Here is an 18450-nt window from a genome sequence, read left to right as displayed (position 1 = left end):
GGTGCAGGAGGGGCTGGCCTAGTGTGAAGGGCATGCATGGTCAGAAAAGGATTTTTATTTTTTTTTTAAATGAACTTTATTGGCTCTGGCTGGGAAGCTCGGTTGGTTCAAGTGTCGTCCTGATAAGCCAAAGTTGTGGGTTCGATCCCCGGTCAGGGCACATACAAGAATCAACCAATGAATGCATCAATAAGTGGAACAACAAATTGATGTTTCTCTCTCTCTAAAGCTCAATAAAAAATAAAATTAAAGTCAACTTTATTGAGGTGTAATTTGCATACAATAAAATGTATCCACATTAAGTATACATTGGGTGAGTTTTGACAGATTTATCCACCCATGAAACCACCAAGCCACAGCAATCAAGGTAGAACGTTCACATCCCCCAAAAATCTCCCTTTGTGATCAATAACCCACCACCCCTTCCAGCCCCAAACAACCGCTCGCTGACCTGTTTTCTGTCCCTATAGCCCAGATTGGCCTTTTCTATCCTGAATTTGACATAAATCCATGCTGTATGAATGCACTGCTCCAGATAAAGTTTTAAAAGTCATGCAGGTTGTTACATGTATTCATATATACTCCTTTGTATTTCTGAGTAGTATTGCACTGCATGGCTATAACACAATTTGCATATCCGTTTACCTGCTGGTGGACATTTGAGCTGTTTCTGATTCGTGGCCACCATGATAAAACTGCTGCAAACATCCCTGCACAGGCTGTTGTGTAGACAGTGTTTTCATTTCTTTTGGGTAAATTGCTGAGTCTAATAATGAAGGTAGCCCGGCCAGAGTGACTCAGTAGGTTGATTGTTGTCCTGTGCACTGAAAGGTTGATGGTTCGATTCCCAGTCGGGGCACATACCTGAGTTTCAGGTTCAATCACTGGTTGGGGTACATACAAAAGGCAACCGATAGATGTTCTCTCTTTCTCTCTCTCTCTCTCACTGCCTTCTCTCTCTTCCTTCCTCTCTATAAACATGTCCTTGGGTAAGGATTAAAACACACACAAAAACACACACACACACACACACACACACACACACACACACAAAAAAAATAATGAACGTAGGCTTAGCTGTAGAAAAACCTTTTCAAAGTGATTATCCTGTTGGACATTCCCACTGGCAATGTGTGCGAATGCCAGATGTTCCAAATCCTTGTCAGCACTTGGTACTGGCGATCTTTTTAATTGGTGTCTCATTGTGGTTTAATTGGGGTAGTTCCCTGATGACTCACAATGTTGGGCATCTTTTCATCTGCTCAGTATGGCCATTCATCTATCTTCTCTTGTGAAGAATCTGTTCCAATATTTCATCTATTATATTTTTTAAGATTTCATTTTTTAGAGCAGTTTGAAGTTCACAGCAAATGTGAAAGGTACAGAGATTTCCCACATGCCTCCTGCATGCCCCCCCCCCCCCATAGCACCTCCCCCATGATCAACATCTCCCACCAGAGTGGGACAATTGTTACAATCCATGAACCTACAAAGCACTGTCTCCCGAAGTCTATAATGCACACCGGGGTTCACTTTTGGGGTTGTAGAGTCTATGGGTTTGGACAAATGTCTAATTCTATGTTCCCACCATAAGGTCCCATACAGAGTAGTTTCGCTGCCCTGAAATCCTGTGTTCTGCCTGTGGTGGGGGTTGGAGGGAGGGTGCCAGCTCAGAGCTGGTTATTGCGAGCCAGGGAGGGCCTGGGCTAGGCCCCTGGGCAATGGTACATCCCCTGAGAGAGGAGCTCCCTCCCCCACTTGGCCCTCTTTTGGGTCTCACTGGGGCCCCCCTCCTGACCCAGGGCTGGTGAGGAAGAGGCATGGGACATGCAGCACCTCTGCCCTCTGGGGAACCGGGAGGCAGGGCCAGGGCGTTTGCAAGGAGGCACTGGCCCAGTCTCTCCTGTCTCCCCAGGTAGCTTCTGGGTGGCCCACAGGCCTGGCCCTATTTCTGGCGGCCGCCTGTGCCTGGGTGCCCAGCAGCCTCTGCTCTTCTTCCTCAGGAGCCCAGGAGACCTCCTCATTGTCGGCGGAGACCCCAGGGCTTGCTAGGAAGACACGTTCCGGTACGGCAGGGTGGGGGGCCCCAAGGGGGGGTGATGACCCCCAGATCTTCTTCCACTACTAGGACTAGAGGGGGGTGGGGTATTTTGCTTGTCTCTGCTGAGACTTTTACCACATTCAGTGCAAAGGACACAGGGCCAGGAGCCAGGGGCTGCTGGGTAGTTTTGGCAGGAAGGAGTGATGTGGTTAGCATGAAGCCTCTGGGATTTTCCCCCAGATTCACTTTTCTACCCCATTTTTATTTCAGTTCAGCAACTCCTTGTACGATAGACGTAAGGATGGAAAACATACAACATATTCTGATCAGATCCGGGTTCCCAGGAGTCACAGGGCAACACAAATGATTTGGGGCCATAGCTTCTTTCTACCAGGCCCTCAAAATGACCATTTCTAATGGATGGGAGAAAATAAAATTCTCAGAACCAATCCCCTGTGGCTCCTTGCACACACCCTTCGGTACAGAGGCTGGCGGCTACAAAGTTGTTTCTCGAGCTCATTAAACAACGTGCCCGCAGAACTCTAAGATGAAGGAGAGAAATTCCTGACATCAGTGTGTTCGGCTTGACCCTGGGTTTCAGATTAGAAAGGATACTTGTCCAAAACGCTTTATCATCAGTAAGGTTTTTTGTTTGTTCTTAAATATTTTTTAATTGATTTTTTTTTTAGAGAGGAAGGGAGAGAGAAAGAGAAATATCCATCACCCCGGGCATGTGGCCTGACCAGGATTCGAACCAGCACCTTTCAGTGCACGGGACCACAGCCACTGACTGCGCCACCTGAGCCAGAGCATCGTCAGGGAGCTTCATTTAGCACTGGTTACCGTGGTATGAGGCAATGCGGACCTCTCTGTGCTTTTACTTCCGTTCTACCTTCTTCTGGGCTCTGCTGGTGCTGGTGCTGAGCCTCTACTTACTCCTGTCCCTCCGCTCCCTCCCCTTGGCCCTGTCCTCCCTGAAGTCCCGCTCTCTCTCCCAGTCATTTCCCGGCCACCCCCTGGCCGGCTCCCTTTCCTGCCGCCTCTTGTCCCTGCCCCGGTCATGGTCTCGCTCCCTGGTCCTCAGCTCCCAGTGTCTCTCCCGGGATCGGGACCGCTCCCTCTTGTCCCTCTTCCCCTCTCTGTACTGATCGCTTTTGATAACGGGCAGATTGATGGGTTTCCGGAAAGGCCGGTCCCGCCCCCCAAACCTCAGCTGCCCGGATTCCTTTTTCCCCCCAAGCCCTCCTCCCAGCCGCCGAGGGATCCAGCCCTTGAGAGTCCTCTCCAGTTCGTAGTCCACGAAGATCTCGTGCTGGTCGATGACCAGGCCGTCGGCGTCCCGGTAGGCTTTGAGCAGGGCCCGCTCCTCCTTGTACTCGATGAAGGCGTAGCCCTTGGAAAAGCCCGTGACCAGGTCCCGCACCAACCGAAGCCGCCGGATGTCCCCGTAGCGGGAAAACACCTCCTTCAGCTTCTCCTCTTTGGTCTGCAAGTTCAGCCTCGCCACGAACAGGGTGAGGAGGGGGTCCCCCGTGACGCCTTTGTTGGGGGTGTACTGCGCCAGCATGGCCCTCCAGACGGCGCGGTCGTGGGGGTCCTCGTCCGTGCCATCGATGCTGCCGGCTTTGAGGGGGTCATACTCCTTGGCGATGGGCATCCAGTCGTTCATGTTCTAGGAAGGACCACAGCGAGCAGTGATGTAGCACCTACTGTGCGCTACCCATTGATCCTCACAGCAACCCTGTGCAGCAGGCACCACCACTCAGCCCTTCGTTATTAGGGAAGGGAGTGGATTCCCAGAGGTCTAAACCGGCAGTTTAACATCCCTCCAGGTGTCCCAGATCGGAGAGGGTGCAGGCTGGGCCGAGGGACACTTCCCCACACACACCTGTGCATGAATTTCGTGCACGGGGCCTCTCGATATTTCATAAATGGGGACAGGCTGTGAGAGATGAATGGTGTCATGTAAAGGTGGGCGGTGCAGTTAACCGTTAGAGATAAAGTCGAGGAAAGAGGGGGGGGGGGAATAGCATGAGACTGGGCATCAGGAACACCCAGGTTTAAGACCTTATCCTAAAAAAAGACCTCATTCTATGTTGGGCAAAATGTAAATCGTCTATAAAATGTAGCTAAAAGCCACTTTACCGGCGAAGATTAGATAAATATCTCTGAAACTGCTTTACCATTATACATTATTATACAAATAAAATTATTATTAAGCAATCAAAGTAAGTCCTCACTGAGTCTTAAAGTACTTTCCCGCGCTTCCCACCCAGGTGGACTTAAAGCGGGACCCGCAGGCCTGCCGAGCATGCGCAGTGGCACGCAGGCGCTAAGGCGGAAGTGACCCTGCAAAGACCTGTTCCCCTCACACCCCGAAGCGCCTCCGCCTTGGCCGTCGGCCCCTCACCTTCCGGGTGGACGTAGAGAGGAAAGGGCAATCTTTCCAACCCAGCTACCGCCCCAGCTCCTCTAGACACAATCCGAATGGTCCCCCCGCCCCTTTGCCAGGTTCCAACATGGCGGCCCACACGCGCGCGCGCGCGAACAGGCCGTCCAGTCCGAATTAAGTCCTTCCCGCCAGGCGGGCGCCGCTCCCGCCACGCCGCTCCCACTCACCTCACCCAGGCTGGGGCTCCCTCTCGCACGGATACCGGCGCCGGGTTCCTAAGGATGGAAGATTCTTGGTGTCGACTCCGACCGGACCTTTATATTGGCAACAGCAGATTCGTCACGGGCGCTGTTTCCGCTTTTGTTAGAAAAAAAAAATGTAATCCCTTATGTTGAGCATCGAAGACGTATTATTTACGAGTAGAATGAAATTTCTAATATTTTTTCCCCACGAAGACAAAACCTGTTCGGTTGCACCGTTGAGTTGAAAGATTATCGAATCTGCAATTAGGGGTCTGAGAGCCGCGGGCTTCCTATGCGCTGCATTGGGCTCCCTCAGCGTCTGGAGAGTTTATTTTCAGGCTGCCTTTGACCATGAAATATGGTTTCAACTTTAAATTATGGCTTCTTCTGGAAATGCCTATGCTGGTTCGAGTGAAAGTTGGTACGTTTTCCCAGAGTTTCCTTAACCCCGTGGTCGGCAAACCGCGGCTCGCGAGCCACACTCCGCTCTTTGGCCCCTCGAGTGTGGCTCTTCCACAAAATACCACGACCTAGGCGAGTCTTATTTTTTAAGAAGTGGCGTTAGAAGAAGTTTAAGTTTAAAAAATTGGGCTCCCAAAAGAAGTTTCAATAGTTGTGCTGTTGATATTTGGCTCTGTTGACTAATGTGTTTGCCGACCAGTGCCCTAACCCCTTGATTTGGTAAGTTCCCGTTTCACACAAGCCAAACTTGAGAGTCGCCTGGGAATTTGTCACCGTGGGGTTTCCTAAGGGGTGCAAAAGGCCAACTCCTTGGAGGTTTGATTTGCATTTCTCCATGATGTTGAGCATCTTTTCATAGGCTTGTTAGCCTCTCAAAGGGTCATCTGGAAACCATCCCCATGACAGCCACATCTATGGGGTTCCCCCTCCCCCCCAAAAAAAATGTATGCGCACACTTTGAATGATTATAAAGGCAGTGCTTATTAAAGTAGATTTCACTTTCAAAATTGAGCCATCAGCTGTTGAAGTGTGTATACATTTTTTGAGACACCCTGTTCCAAATAAAAATTATATACAAAATTGCTGAAACCGTTTTTGGCTCAGTAGATAGAGCATCGGTCTGCGGACTGAAGGGTCCCAGGTTTGATTCTGGTCAAAGGCATATACATTGGTTGCAGGCACATGACAGGTAGGGGGTGTGCAGGAGGCAGCTGGTTGATGTTTCTCTCTTATCGATGTTTCTAGCTCTCTATCCCTCTCCTATCCTCTCTGTGGAAAATCAATAAAATATATTTTTTAAAATTATATACAAAATTAATTACTTAACAAAACACCTTATAAACCAAGCAGAAGGTCTGGAGGGCAACATGGCCTGCTCTACTAGTCTTCTAGTCTTTGTTTTTGTTTGTTTGTTTGTTTGTTTTTTATTGTGTCTTTACCATTGAAAATATCACCAGTGTCCCTTTCCTCCCCATTGACCCCAACCAACCCAACACTGCCCCCCAGGCCTTCACCGCACTACTGTCTGTGTCTATGGGTTATGGGTATATGTATATAAGTTCATTGATTAATCTCTTCCCACCCCACTCCCCTTCCCTCTGAGACTTGACAGTCTGTTCCATGCTTCTATGTCTCTGAATTTATGTTGTCCATCAGTTCCTTTTGTTCATTAGATTCAACATATTGGTGAGATTGTATGGTATTTATCTTTCTCTGACTGACATATTTCACTTAGCATAATAGTCTCTGTCCTTCCATGCTGTTTCAAAGGGTAAGAGAGCCTTCTTTTTCACAGCTGCATAGTATTCCGTTGTGTAAATGTACCACAGCTTTTATATCAACTCATCTACTGATGGGCACTTGGGCTGTTTCTAAATCTTAGCTATTGTAGATAGCAGTGCTGCCTGGCCAGTGAGGCTCAGTGGGTGAGCATCCACTTATGAACCTTGTGGCTCAGTGGTTGAGCATTGACCTATGAAGCGAGGTCACGGTTCGATGCCCAGTCACGGCACATACCCCTGTTGTGGGCTCAATCCCCAGTGTGGGGTGTGCAGGAAGTAGCCAATCAATGATTCTCATCATTGAAGTTTCTGTCTCTCTCCCTCTCCCTTCCTCTCTGAAATCAATAAAAAAGTATTTTTTTAAAAGCGATGCTGCTGCTGAAACCGGTTTGGCTCAGTGGATAGAGTGTCAGCCTGCGGACTGGAAGGTCCCAGGTTCGATTCTGGTCAAGGGCATGTACATTGGTTGCGGGCACATCCCCAGTAGGAGGCATGCAGGAGGCAGCTGATCGATGTTTCTCTCTCATCCATGTTTCTGGCTCTCTATCCCTCTCCCTTCCTCTCTGTAAAAAATCGATAAAAATAAATATTTTTTTTAAAAAAAGCGATGCTGCTGAAACCGATTTGGCTCAGTGGATAGAACGTGGGTCTGTGGACTGAAAGGTCCCAGGTTCGATTCCAGTCAAGGGCATGTGCTTTGGTTGTGGGCATGTGCAAGAGGCGACTGATCGATGATTCTCTCTCATTGATATTTCTAACTCTCTATCCCTCTCCCTCTCTGTAAAAAATCAATAAAAATATATATTTTTAAAATCAATCAATCAATCAATAAAAAAAGAGATGCTATGAACATTCTTTCTGATTGGTATTAAAGGAACCACCAAGCATTGGGCACTGAACTGAGCTCATTTCATTCTCTTAACCACTCTCGGAGGAGTGTATTGCTGTATTCCATGGTGGAACAGGATGGAGGGTCGGTGGTGACGGGAGGACCACCATAATCTTTATTGCTCCTCCCCAACTCTTTATGGTGAATAAACATTTTGGTTTTATATTTTTAATATATTTGTATTGATTTCAGAGAGGAAGGAAGAGAGAGATAGAAACATCAGTGATGAGAGAGAATCATTGATTGGCTGACTCCTGCACGCCCCCCCCACTGGGAACTGAGCCCGAAACCCAGGCATGTGCCCCTGACCCGAATCGAACCCGGGGCCCTTCAGTCCGCAGGCCGATGCTCTATCCACTGAGCCAGACCGGCTAGGGCATCACCGCAGTTGTGTGTGTATTTTAAGTGTGCTCTTGTGCAAACAGGAACTCAAAAAAAGTGCCCTGGGTACCACCCTTCCTGAAGCCAGATTCTTTTCTAAAGACCTTTCACGCCAAGACATGAAGTCATGACCCAGAAATTGTATGCATTTAACCCAAACTTGGAACATCTCCAAAACCCTTGCTGTGTCCCTGCGGGACTGAAGGGGTAACAAGACCAGAAAATAATTTAGAGAACAGGAAGAGGGCCATATTGAGTGAACGGGCCCTTCAGGAAATAAAGGGTGCCACCAAAGGGCATCAGACTTATTGTGCTTGATGTACCAAAATAGGACCCCCAGTGGGCAGCCAGTGGGACTTCCCTATTGATGGACCAATTTAGTCCCCAAACACTCACGCTTCCATTTTTATTAAGTGCGACCCACCCACTTCTTTTTGGTTCCCAGTTCACTTTTTCCTTAGTTTAACCATGAGTAAGGTATGACCTAACTTTGTACTCGCTTTTACAGTCACTTTGGTTTCTACAAAAAGGAAAAAAAAAAAGCTGCCTATGGCTGCATGCCCGTCTTAAATCTCTGGGGAAAAGTTGGTTTTGAAATTATTTTTAAAAACCTCGTTACCATGACGTATCATTGGGAATATATATATATATATATACACACACTCTTTTTTCCCCCCCAATTGATTTCAGAGAGGAAGAGAGAGAGAGAAACACCAATGATGGGAGAGAACCATTGAATCATTGATTGGCTGCCTCCTGTACATCCCACACTGGGAATGCAGCCAAAATCTGGGGCATGTGCCCTGACCAGGAATCCAACTGTGACCACTGATCCACACCACCAGGTTAATTGGGACTTTTTATTTTTTTAAAATATATTTTTATTGTTTCAGAGATGAAGGGAGAGGGAGAGAGAGATAGAAACATCAATAATAAGAGAGAATCATTGATCAGCTGCCTCCTGCACACCCCATACTAGGGATCAAGCCCACAATCCAGGCATGTGCTCTTGACCAGAATCAAATCTGGGACCCTTCAGTCAGTAGGCTGCCGCTCTATCCATTGAGCCAAACCAGCTAGGGCCTATTGGAGTTTTTTTTTAAACTTTTTGTAGACATTCTGTGGGTGTTACTGATCTAACTTTCTGTCTCTTGTTTCCACGTAATGATATGAACTTGGGAAATTTCTTATATTTTTCATTTTAGTGACAAAAGGAGTTTATAATAGCCGCCATCTACTGAGCACTTACTGTGTGCCAGACGCAGTTGTAAAGCTCCTCACAACAATCTTAGGAAGGTCTCTTCTGTCCTCAGCCCCATTTTACAACGGGGAAAACAGCTTGGAGTAGAGAGAGGCCTGATTTACTCGTCTAACATAACACAGCTTGCAAGTGGCTGAACACTATGCTACCACTCATTGCTTCTCACACTTGAGTGTGCATCAGAATTCCCTAGAGGGCTTGTCAAAACACAGAGTTTCTGATTCAGTGGGTCAAGGATTTGCATTTCTAAAAAGTTTCCAGGTGATGCATTTTTCCGTGGGTGGGCTGGAGCCGTTTTGTTTATCCATTCTTCCGTGGGTGGACATTTGGGTTATTTCCATGGAGCATACTTTTAAGAGCCTCTACAATAACTTATAATTGTGCCCTATGGCTCAGTGGATAGAGTGTTGGCCTGCGGACTGAAGGGTCCCAGGTTCAATTCTGGCCAACGGCATATGCCCGGGTTGCGGGCTCGATCCCCAGCAGGGCACGTGTAGGAGGTGATAGATGATTCTCTCTCATCACTGATGTTTCTATCTCTCTCCCTTTCTCTAAAATCAATAAAAACATACATGTTAAAAAAAACAACAACTCGTAACTGTTTTCATAATTTCCCAAGAGAGGAAGAAGGGTCATGATTACCTGCCAACAGATTGTGCAGTTAATTGTAGGAGGAATCTAGGAGTCATTAACACTTTGTAATAAAGAGCAACATCCATTGGTTCTTATGATGTGCTAGACCCTGGAATAGGCACTTTCTATGCCTTATCTCATCCAGTCCTATACCAGCCTTAAGGACTACTTTCCCCCCAATTTACAGTGAGGACATGGGATTTGGAGAGATTAGGGAATTTGATCCGATTTATATACCAGCAAGTAGGAATTTGTGAGGTCCAAGTCAAGCCAGTTGGTTAGATCATCATCCCAATACACCAAGGCTGTGGGTTCCACCTCCAGTCAGGGCACCTATAAGAATCAATAAATAAATGCAGCCGAAACCGGTTTGGCTCAGTGGATAGAGCGTCGGCCTGCGGACTGAAGGGTCCCGGGTTCGATTCCGGTCAAGGGCACATACCTTGGTTGCGGGTACATCCCCAGTGGGGGGTGTGCAAGAGGCAGCTGATCGATGATTCTCTCTCATCGATGTTTCTAACTCTCTATCCCTCTCTCTTCCTCTCTGTAAAAAATCAATAAAATATATTTTAAATAAATAAATAAATGCATAAATAAGTGGAACAATTAATCGATGTTTCTCTGTCCTTTCTCTCTTCCTCTTTTTAAGGTTAAAAAAAAAAAAAAAAGACTGCTTGAACTCAATAGCCCTTATTGACTAAGACACTACAGACTTTGCACAGTAAATGTTCAGTAAATAAATGAACTAAAGATGCTCTTTTATATCAAAAGCATAGCTACTCAATGGAAGACCTCTTGACATTTTAAAGGCATGAGTCACTAGGTTTCCCTGTGTAGCAAAGGGTGTAAAGCACGAAGGAAGGAAGATCCAGTGCCTTAGAGGGTGAATTTCTAGGGAAATTTCAAACAGACTGTTGACAGCCACTGCGGTGGGGACGAGATTGACACCAGCAGTGGTGGCTGGGGACACTGGAGGTAAAAAAAGAAACTCAACAACACTAAGTTCTTTCTGACAGGGTTGCTCTGGGAAGGCTACTTCCACTTCACAGCATTGGAACGTAACTCACAAATCACAAAATTAACCCGCTTCACGTGTACAGTCGGTGGTTTGTGGTGTATTCACAGAATTGTGCCACCGTCACCACCTCTAACTTTAGAACATTTTCATCACGCCAGAAAGAAACCCTGTCCACATTCACAGACACCTGCCGTCCATTCTCCCCCAGCTCCAGACAACGACCGGAGACTTTCTGTCTCTACAGAACTGTCCTGCACAGTTCACATAAATGGAATCGTACAGTTTGTGGTCTTTTTAAAAATATATATTTTATTGATTTTTTTACAGAGGGGAAGGGAGAGGGAGAGAGAGTTAGAAACATCGATCAGCTGCCTCCTGCACACCTCCTACTGGGGATGTGCCTGCAATCAAGGTACATGCCCTTGACCAGAATCAAACCTGGGACCCTTCAGTCCGCAGGCCGATGTTCTGTCCACTGAGCCAAACCGGTTAGGGCCAATTTGTGGTCTTTTATGGCTTTTTTCACTTAGCAAAGTGTTGCCAGAGAGCATCCTCATTGTAGTGAGTGTCAGTGCCTCATTCTTTCCCTTCCCGCCCCAGCCCCAGCACTTTATCAAGGTATGATTTACCCAAAGGAAATGCACCAATAGTGTGTACAGCTTCACAATGGTTTTTTAAAATACTATATATTTTTATTGATTGATTTAAGAGAAGAAGGGAGAGGAAGAGAGAGAGAAACATCAACAATAAGAGAGAATGAGAATCACTGATCAGCTGCCTCCTGCACATCCCCTATTGGCATTTGAGTCTGCAGCCTGGGTGGGTATGTCTGGGAATGGAATAGTGACCTCCTGGTTCACAGGTCCATGTTCAACCACTGAGCCACCCCAGCTGAGCAGTTCTCGACCAGAATTTTAAGAGAGCTCTCTGGAGTGCTGAAAACATGCTATCCCTTGATCTCAGTGGAGGTCAAACAAATATATACACAAGTAAAATGCTGTGGACTGAGCTTGGCTGATGTGGCTCAGTGGTTGAGTGTCGATCTATGAACCAGGAAGTCACAGCTGGATTCCGGGATTGTGGGCTTGATCCCTTTTCAGGGCATGGGAGGCAGCTAATCAGTGACTCTCTCTCATCATTGATGTATCTCTCTCCCTCTCTCTTCCTCTCTGAACTCATTAAAAATAAGTATTTAAAAAAATTTTTTGTCAAGAGCACATAAGATAAAATTTGAATTTTTTTCAAATTGATTTTGAGAGCGCGAGAGAAACATTGGTTGCCTCCTACAGGCACCACAGCTGGGGATTGAACCCACAATCAGGGTATGTGCCTTGACATCCACTTGTTCCACCTATTTTGTGAATTCATTGGTTGATTCCTGTTTGTGCCCTGAGCAGGGATTACCCCTGCAACGTTGGCCTATCAAAGGATGCTCTAACCAACTGAGCTATCTGGCCAAGGCTAGTCTGATTTTTTTGAACCAGTTTTGCATTCCTGGAATAAACCCCTCTTGGTTATCCTATCTAATAAAAGAGTAATATGCAAATTGACCATCACTCTAACAAAGAAGATGGCCACCCCCATGTGGTCAAAGGTGGTCACCACAAGATGGCCAAAAGGGGAGGGCAGTTGGGAAAGACCAAGCCTGCATGGGAGGACAGTTTGGGGGGGACCAGGCTGGCAGGGGAGGGCAGTTAGGGGCAATCGGGTTGGCAGGGGAGCAGTTAGTGTGCCAGCAGCTGTGAGAAGAAGGCCTGCTTTTGCATGAATTTCATGCATCGGGCCCCTAGTCATATATAACACTTTTTATGTTGTATCAGATTCTGTTTGCTATAATATCTTGCTAAGGATTTTGCCTTGATTTTTACTTTGCCCATTACTTGGGTTTTTGTTGTTGTTGATGATGCATTGTAGGCCTTCTACATATATTCTGGATATTAACCCCTTATCAGATATGATTTGCAAATGTTTCCCCTTCTGTAGATTGCCTTTTCAGTCTGGTAATTGTGTTCTTGGATGCACAAGTTCTAAATGTTGGTGTAACCCAATGTATCCTCCTTTTGTTGCCTGTGCTTTTGAAGAAATTGCCAAGTCTAATGACATAAGCGTTATGTCATGTTTTCTTCTAAGAGTTTTTTAGGTTTATGTCTTTGATCCCTGTTGAGTTCTTTTTTTTTTTTTTTTTTTTTTTTTGTATGAGGGTATGAATCCAACTTCACATTTTGCATGTGGATATCCGATTTTCTCAACACCATTTGTTGAAAAGACTGTCCTTTCCCCAGTGAATGGCTGTGGCATCTTTGTTGAAAACCATTTGATTGTATATGTTAGGTTTTATTTCCGGGCTCCCTATTCCTTCCTTGCTTTATGGCTGAACACTAATCCATTGTGCGACTGTACCGTTTTTATTTATATTTTATCTCGGTGTTGAGTCACTGGGCATTGTAACATCCGAGCCCTTGCCTAGGATCCTGCCTCTGATCCTCGGAACACCGTGCTCTTGGAAATAGTGTCTATGTTGCTTCTTACAAAGAAAGCTGGTAGGCTCGGTTGCTGAGCTCTCTCCCTCTGTGACAAACCTCTCAGCAAAACAGAAGTAATTCTCTTTGCAAGCCCCACTGCTGATGGATCAGGAATACCCCCTACCAGTGTCTCTGGAGAATGTGCCCACCCCACCCCACGTGCCAAGTGTCCGCGTGGCACGCAAACTTCACGTTTGTTTCTGGGAAGGAAGAATACCAGCTGGCATTTCTGAGCGCCTCCTGGTGCTTTCTGTCACGCTCATTATCTCATCATCTCATCCGTTTATTAAGGACTTGATGTCTAAATGCACCAGAGATAGAAACATCACCAGGTATATTCAACCCCTCCACCTCGGTGCTGTCTGTTATTCACTGGGGAGGACTTTGAGGCTCGGAGGAGTTAGTAACTTGGCCAAGGCCACAATGCTGGTTGCCTGGAGGAGCCCAAGAATGGGCAAAGCGCACGGCGCAGGGGTTCCTCATTTTAACTGAGGGTCCGATGCCCCAGGCCCTGGCAACCATGGGCCTGGGCGCTTCTCGCAACCCCCAACGACCGCTTTCCGCCCTGATGCAGACCTCAGCAGACATCAGAGTCCCGATCTCCCTCCAGGTGCAAGGCCAGTTCTGCGGCTGGAAAGCCTGAGTGCAGAAAGGAAAAAGCTGGGTGCTTTTTTTTTTACTCCCTCTCTCGGAAATTCCGCCCCCTTCTCCGTGGAAACTCGGCGTCCGTAGCCGCGGTCGCCAGGGGCGGAGCTCCGCGCCGCAGCTCCTCCCCGAGGAGAGTTTGCCACGGCTGCCCGGCGGGGAGCGGCCGCGGCCACCCCGATCCTCTCCGTCGCTCTTCTCGGCTGCGCTCCCTTCCCGACCACGTCCGTCCTCCCCAAACCACATCTTCGGGGCGCTCTTCGCCGGGTCCTCGGCCGCCGGGGCGCACGGGGCCTCGGGGCCCGAGCCGCGCGCTCCCCCCCGCGGCCGCGCTGATTGGCCGCTCCGGGCCGTCCCCGCCGGGGCGGGCGGGCTCCGGCGGAAAGTTCTCTGTGTTCGGGGGAAGTTGGACCTTCGGAGACTCGGAGGCAGCAGCTCCCGAGGCTGCGGGGCTCTGTGCGCGGCCATGGAGGAGCCCCCTTTGCGGGAGGAGGAGGTGGAAGAGGAGGAGGAGGACGAGAACGAGGCCGGGCCCGAGGGGGCCCTGGGCAAGAGCCCCTTCCAGCTGACGGCCGAGGACGTGTACGACATCTCCTACGTGGTGGGCCGCGAGCTGATGGCGCTGGGCAGCGACCCCCGGGTGACGCGGCTGCAGTTCAAGATCGTCCGCGTGCTGGAGATGCTGGAGGCGCTGGTGGACGAGGGCAGCCTGGCGGCCGAGGCGCTGCGGATGGAGCGGGACAGCCTGCGCAAGGAGGTGGAGGCGCTGCGCAGAGGGGGCGCGGCGGCCGGCCCCGAGGTGAGTGCGGGGGCCGGGGGCGCGGGGGGCAGTGCCCGCTGGCACGGAGGCCCCTACCCCTCCCCCCTTTTAAAACAATTATTGATTTTTTTACAGAGAGAAAGAGAGAGGGATAGAGTTAGAAACATCGATGAGAGAGAAACATCAGTCAGCTGCCTCCTCTGCACACCTCCTACTGGGGATGTGCCCAGCTACCAAGGTACATACATGCCCTTGACATTGAACCTGGGACCCTTCAGTCCGCAGGCCAACGCTCTATCCACTGAGCCAAACCGGTCAGGGCTTGCTCTCTCTTTTAAAATTCATTTTTTTAAATTGATTTTAGAGAGGGAGGGGGAGAGGGAGAGTTAGAAACATCCATGATGAGAGCGAATCGTTGATTGTCTGCCTCCTGCACATCCCACACAAACCGGGCTTATGCCCTGGCCAGGAATCATGATCTCCTGGGTCATAGGTCAACATTCAACCATTGAGCAGCACCGGCTGGGCCCCTTTCCTCTCTTGACTATCAAAGCCCCTACAAGCAGAGCAACTGCGAGTATCCAGTCCTCAGATTGGAAACACTGTGATTGGAAACATTTGTGGAGCAGTTACCAGGTGCTGGGCCCTCCCCTGGGTAGTTGTAAATCAGTGGCCGCTAGCATGTTTTACCATGATGGAGAGCAGTGGTTCTCACGCTTTAGCGAGCATCACCGTCACCTGGTGTTCTTTAAAACACAGACCGCAGGGCCCCAGCCCCAGAGTTTTTTGTTCGTTTGTTTGTTTTTTGTTTCTTTTAAAAAATATATATTTTAGTGATTTTTTACAGAGAGGAAGAGAGAGGGATAGAGAGTTAGAAACATCGATCAGCTGCCTCCTGCACACCCCCCACTCGGGATGTGCCTGCAACCAAGGTACATGCCCTTGACCAGATTCGAACCTGGGACCTTTCGGTCCCCAGGCCGACGCTCTATCCGCTGAGCCAAACCGGTTTTGGCCCAGCCTCAGAGTTTCTGATTCAGTAGGTCAGGACTGAGACCTGAGGATATGTGTCTCAAACGAGCTTCCAGATAATGCTGATGCTATTGGTGCAGGCATCACACTGTGAGTGTCTTCGACCTAGATGAAGAAATAAAGTTTGACTAAAGAGAAATTCGTGTTTATGGCCACAAAAAAGACCTGTGTGAGAATATTCAGAGTAGCTTTATTCATAATTGTGCCAAAACTGGAAAGAATCCAAATGCACCGGAGAAATGGGTGGGTTTTTAAATGCTGGTGTATCCATACAATGGAACACTACACGGCTCCGAAAAAGAACAGAGTGCTTATACACACAACCGTGTGGATGACCCTCCCAGGTGTTGCATTGAAAAACAGGAGGAGCCGAAACTGGTTTGGCTCAGTGGTAGAGTGTCGGTCTGCGGACTGAAAGGTCCCGGGTTCGATTCCGGTCAGGGGCTTGTACGTTGGTTGCGGGCACATCTCTTGTAGGGGGTGTGCAAGAGGCAGCTGGTCGATGTTTCTCTCTCATAGATATTTCTAGCTCTCTATCTCTCTCCCTTCCTCTCTGTAAAAAATCAATAAAATATATTTTTAAAAAAAGAAAAACAGGAGGAGCTAGGCACAAAAGACAGCCTACCATATGTGAGATTTGAGGACAGGCAGAATAATCTTTCCTTACAGAGGACAGATTGGCACTAACCTAACCCCAGGGCGGGGACAGTAAGAGGGAGCAGGGAGGAAATGTACTGTGGCTTTGTGGCTATAAACACATGGCAAAGATCAAGCAGTAAATTCATGAGTAATATGTTTTACTCCATGTGTGTTATACCTCCATTTTACAGGATTACATTTCAGGAATCAACTTACCCAACTCAACATGAAGCACTGTCATATTTTCTACTTTATGAGTTTTTAAATTCTTGTTGCCAACTCACTAAGTTAATATCATACTCAGTGTAGAGTCTTCAGCCAGAGTTTTAAAAATAAGATCTGCCTTAAGAGGGCTCTCTCACTTAATCTTTATACTATACTAGAGGCCTGTGCAGGATATTCACCCTCTCACAGTCTGGGAGCCCTCAGAGGGATGTCCAACTGCCGGCTTAGGCCCGCTCCCCATGCCTAAGCCGGCAGTTGGACATCTTGAGCGCTGCTGTGGAGGCGGGAGCCGGACTTCTGGCTGAGTAGCGCTGACCACCAGGGGGCAGCTCCTGTGTTGAGCGTCTGCCCACTGGTGGTCAGAGCATGTCATAGCGACCAGTCATTCCACCATTCAGTCAGTTTGCATATTAGTTTTTTTATTATATAGGATTATACCCATTTGACAGAAATGGAGGCATAGAACAGGCAAATAATTTATTAAGGACTTGGAGCAAGTAGGAGGTGGAGGCAGGGTCTGAGCTCAGAGGGGCTGGTTTTAGCCACACCATACTGAAATGGTGCTTGGACCTTATGCTGCACCAGCATTTGTTGAGTGGCTGCACTGTGTGCTTTGGGGCCATGGAAGTAGATCAAATGAGGGCCCTGCGTTCTGGAGGCTCACAGCTGGTGGGAGGGGTAAGACACACATTCCTCCAGAGCTGGGATCCAAGGTCACAGACTGAGGAGCGAGCCCTGAAAGGCCATCGGCCAGGGTCACTGAAATTCCCAGGGAAGCGTGAAGGTTTCTCCTGCTGCACTCGAATTTCACCTACTCCTTAGCCGCAGCCGCAATGACATTTACAAATAAGGCCTAATACATATACCGTGTATATCGTTCTACAATATATATACCTTATTGCTAATCCTCACCTGAAGATATATATTTTTTAAAAATATATTTTATTGATTTTTTACAGATAGGAAGAGAGAGGGATAGAGAGTCAGAAACACCGATGAGAGAGAGTCATCGATCAGCTGCCTCTTGCACACCCCCTACTGGGGATGTGCCCGCAACCAAGGTACATGCCCTTAACCGGAATCGAACCCGGGACCTTTCAGTCCGCAGGCCGACGCTCTATCCACTGAGCCAAACCGGTCCCGGCACCTGAAGATATTTTTTCATTGATTTTTAGGGAGAGTGGAAGAGAGAGGGAAAGACAGAGAGAAACATTGATGTGAGAGAAGAACAAACATCGATTGGTTGCTTCTCGCACGAGCCCTGAACAGGGCCTGGGCTGGGGAGGAGCCTGCAACCAAGGTACACGCCCTTGGCCGGAATCGAACCCGGGACCCTTGAATCTGCAGGCCCATGCTCTATCCACTGAGCCAATCTGGCTAGGGCAAGGCTCTACTTTTGTGTCATCGTAGGAGGTGGTTGAAAATCATGATGAGCAGCCTGGCTTTTGAGGCTCGAGAGCAGTTCAGGGATTCACCCAGCATCACAGCTCATGCCCTGCGCCCTCCTCCCGACACCTTCAGTTCCAGGCACAAGGGCACGGAGGAGGCCCCACCAGGGACCGCGGACAGTGTGACCTCCCGTGGGGGCACAGTGGACAGGCTGCGTCAGCCGGCAGTTGAGATGGCACATTTTGCTCCCAAACCACAGTCTTCAGAACGGGGGTGGGGGAAAGGCAGAGAATGAATGTTTAGTTCCATTAGACAGTTCATGCAAATAGGTCTTATTTTTTATTTATTCTTCTAAATTATTATTTCAACTGCGATCACGTACACATAAAACTCACCGCTTTAACCATTTTAAAAATCAGCAGCATTCAGTGCATTCACATGGTTGTGCGACCATCACACCATCCTCTGCGCAACTCTTCATCTGCAAAACTGCAACTCTGTGCCCGTGAAATAGCAAGTCCCCGTTTCGCCCTCCCCCCAGCCTTTGGTAACTTCCGTGCTACTTTCTATCTCTATGAATTTGCCTATTTTAGGTACTTCCTGTAAGTAGACTCATATGATATTTGTCCTCTAGTGGCT

At 48.2% G+C, this 18450-nt stretch overlaps 2 protein-coding genes across 2 annotated transcripts in view; one reads left to right on the top strand and one right to left on the bottom strand.

The window, feature by feature from the left end:
• Positions 1-51: 51 nt before the first annotated feature.
• Positions 52-4801, bottom strand: SNRNP35 (small nuclear ribonucleoprotein U11/U12 subunit 35). Its single transcript, XM_084867804.1, has 2 exons — positions 4661-4801; positions 52-3713 (listed from the first exon to the last, which is right to left on the bottom strand). Exon 2 carries the CDS (start codon positions 3708-3710, stop codon positions 2970-2972), a length of 741 nt encoding a protein of 246 aa, XP_084723930.1. The 5' UTR covers positions 3711-3713; positions 4661-4801; the 3' UTR covers positions 52-2969.
• A 9063-nt stretch (positions 4802-13864) lies between these two features.
• Positions 13865-18450, top strand: part of RILPL2 (Rab interacting lysosomal protein like 2) — a 13006-nt gene continuing 8420 nt past the window's right edge. The window contains exon 1 of the mRNA XM_084867816.1: positions 13865-14565. Coding sequence (XP_084723942.1) covers positions 14233-14565 — 333 coding nt within the window. The 5' untranslated portion in view covers positions 13865-14232. The remainder of the gene's footprint in view (positions 14566-18450) is intronic.

This window comes from Pipistrellus hanaki, assembly GCF_964339955.1.
Source record: "Pipistrellus hanaki genome assembly, chromosome: 19".
Lineage (NCBI taxonomy): Eukaryota > Metazoa > Chordata > Mammalia > Chiroptera > Vespertilionidae > Pipistrellus > Pipistrellus hanaki.
The sequence above is the reverse complement of the archived record's forward strand: the minus strand, read 5'-3'. Positions and strand labels throughout refer to the sequence as shown.

Coding starts and splice junctions, on each gene's coding strand:
- SNRNP35 (XM_084867804.1), bottom strand. CDS start 3,710: ATGAACGACTGGATGCCCATCGCCAAGGAGTATGACCCCCTCAAAGCC.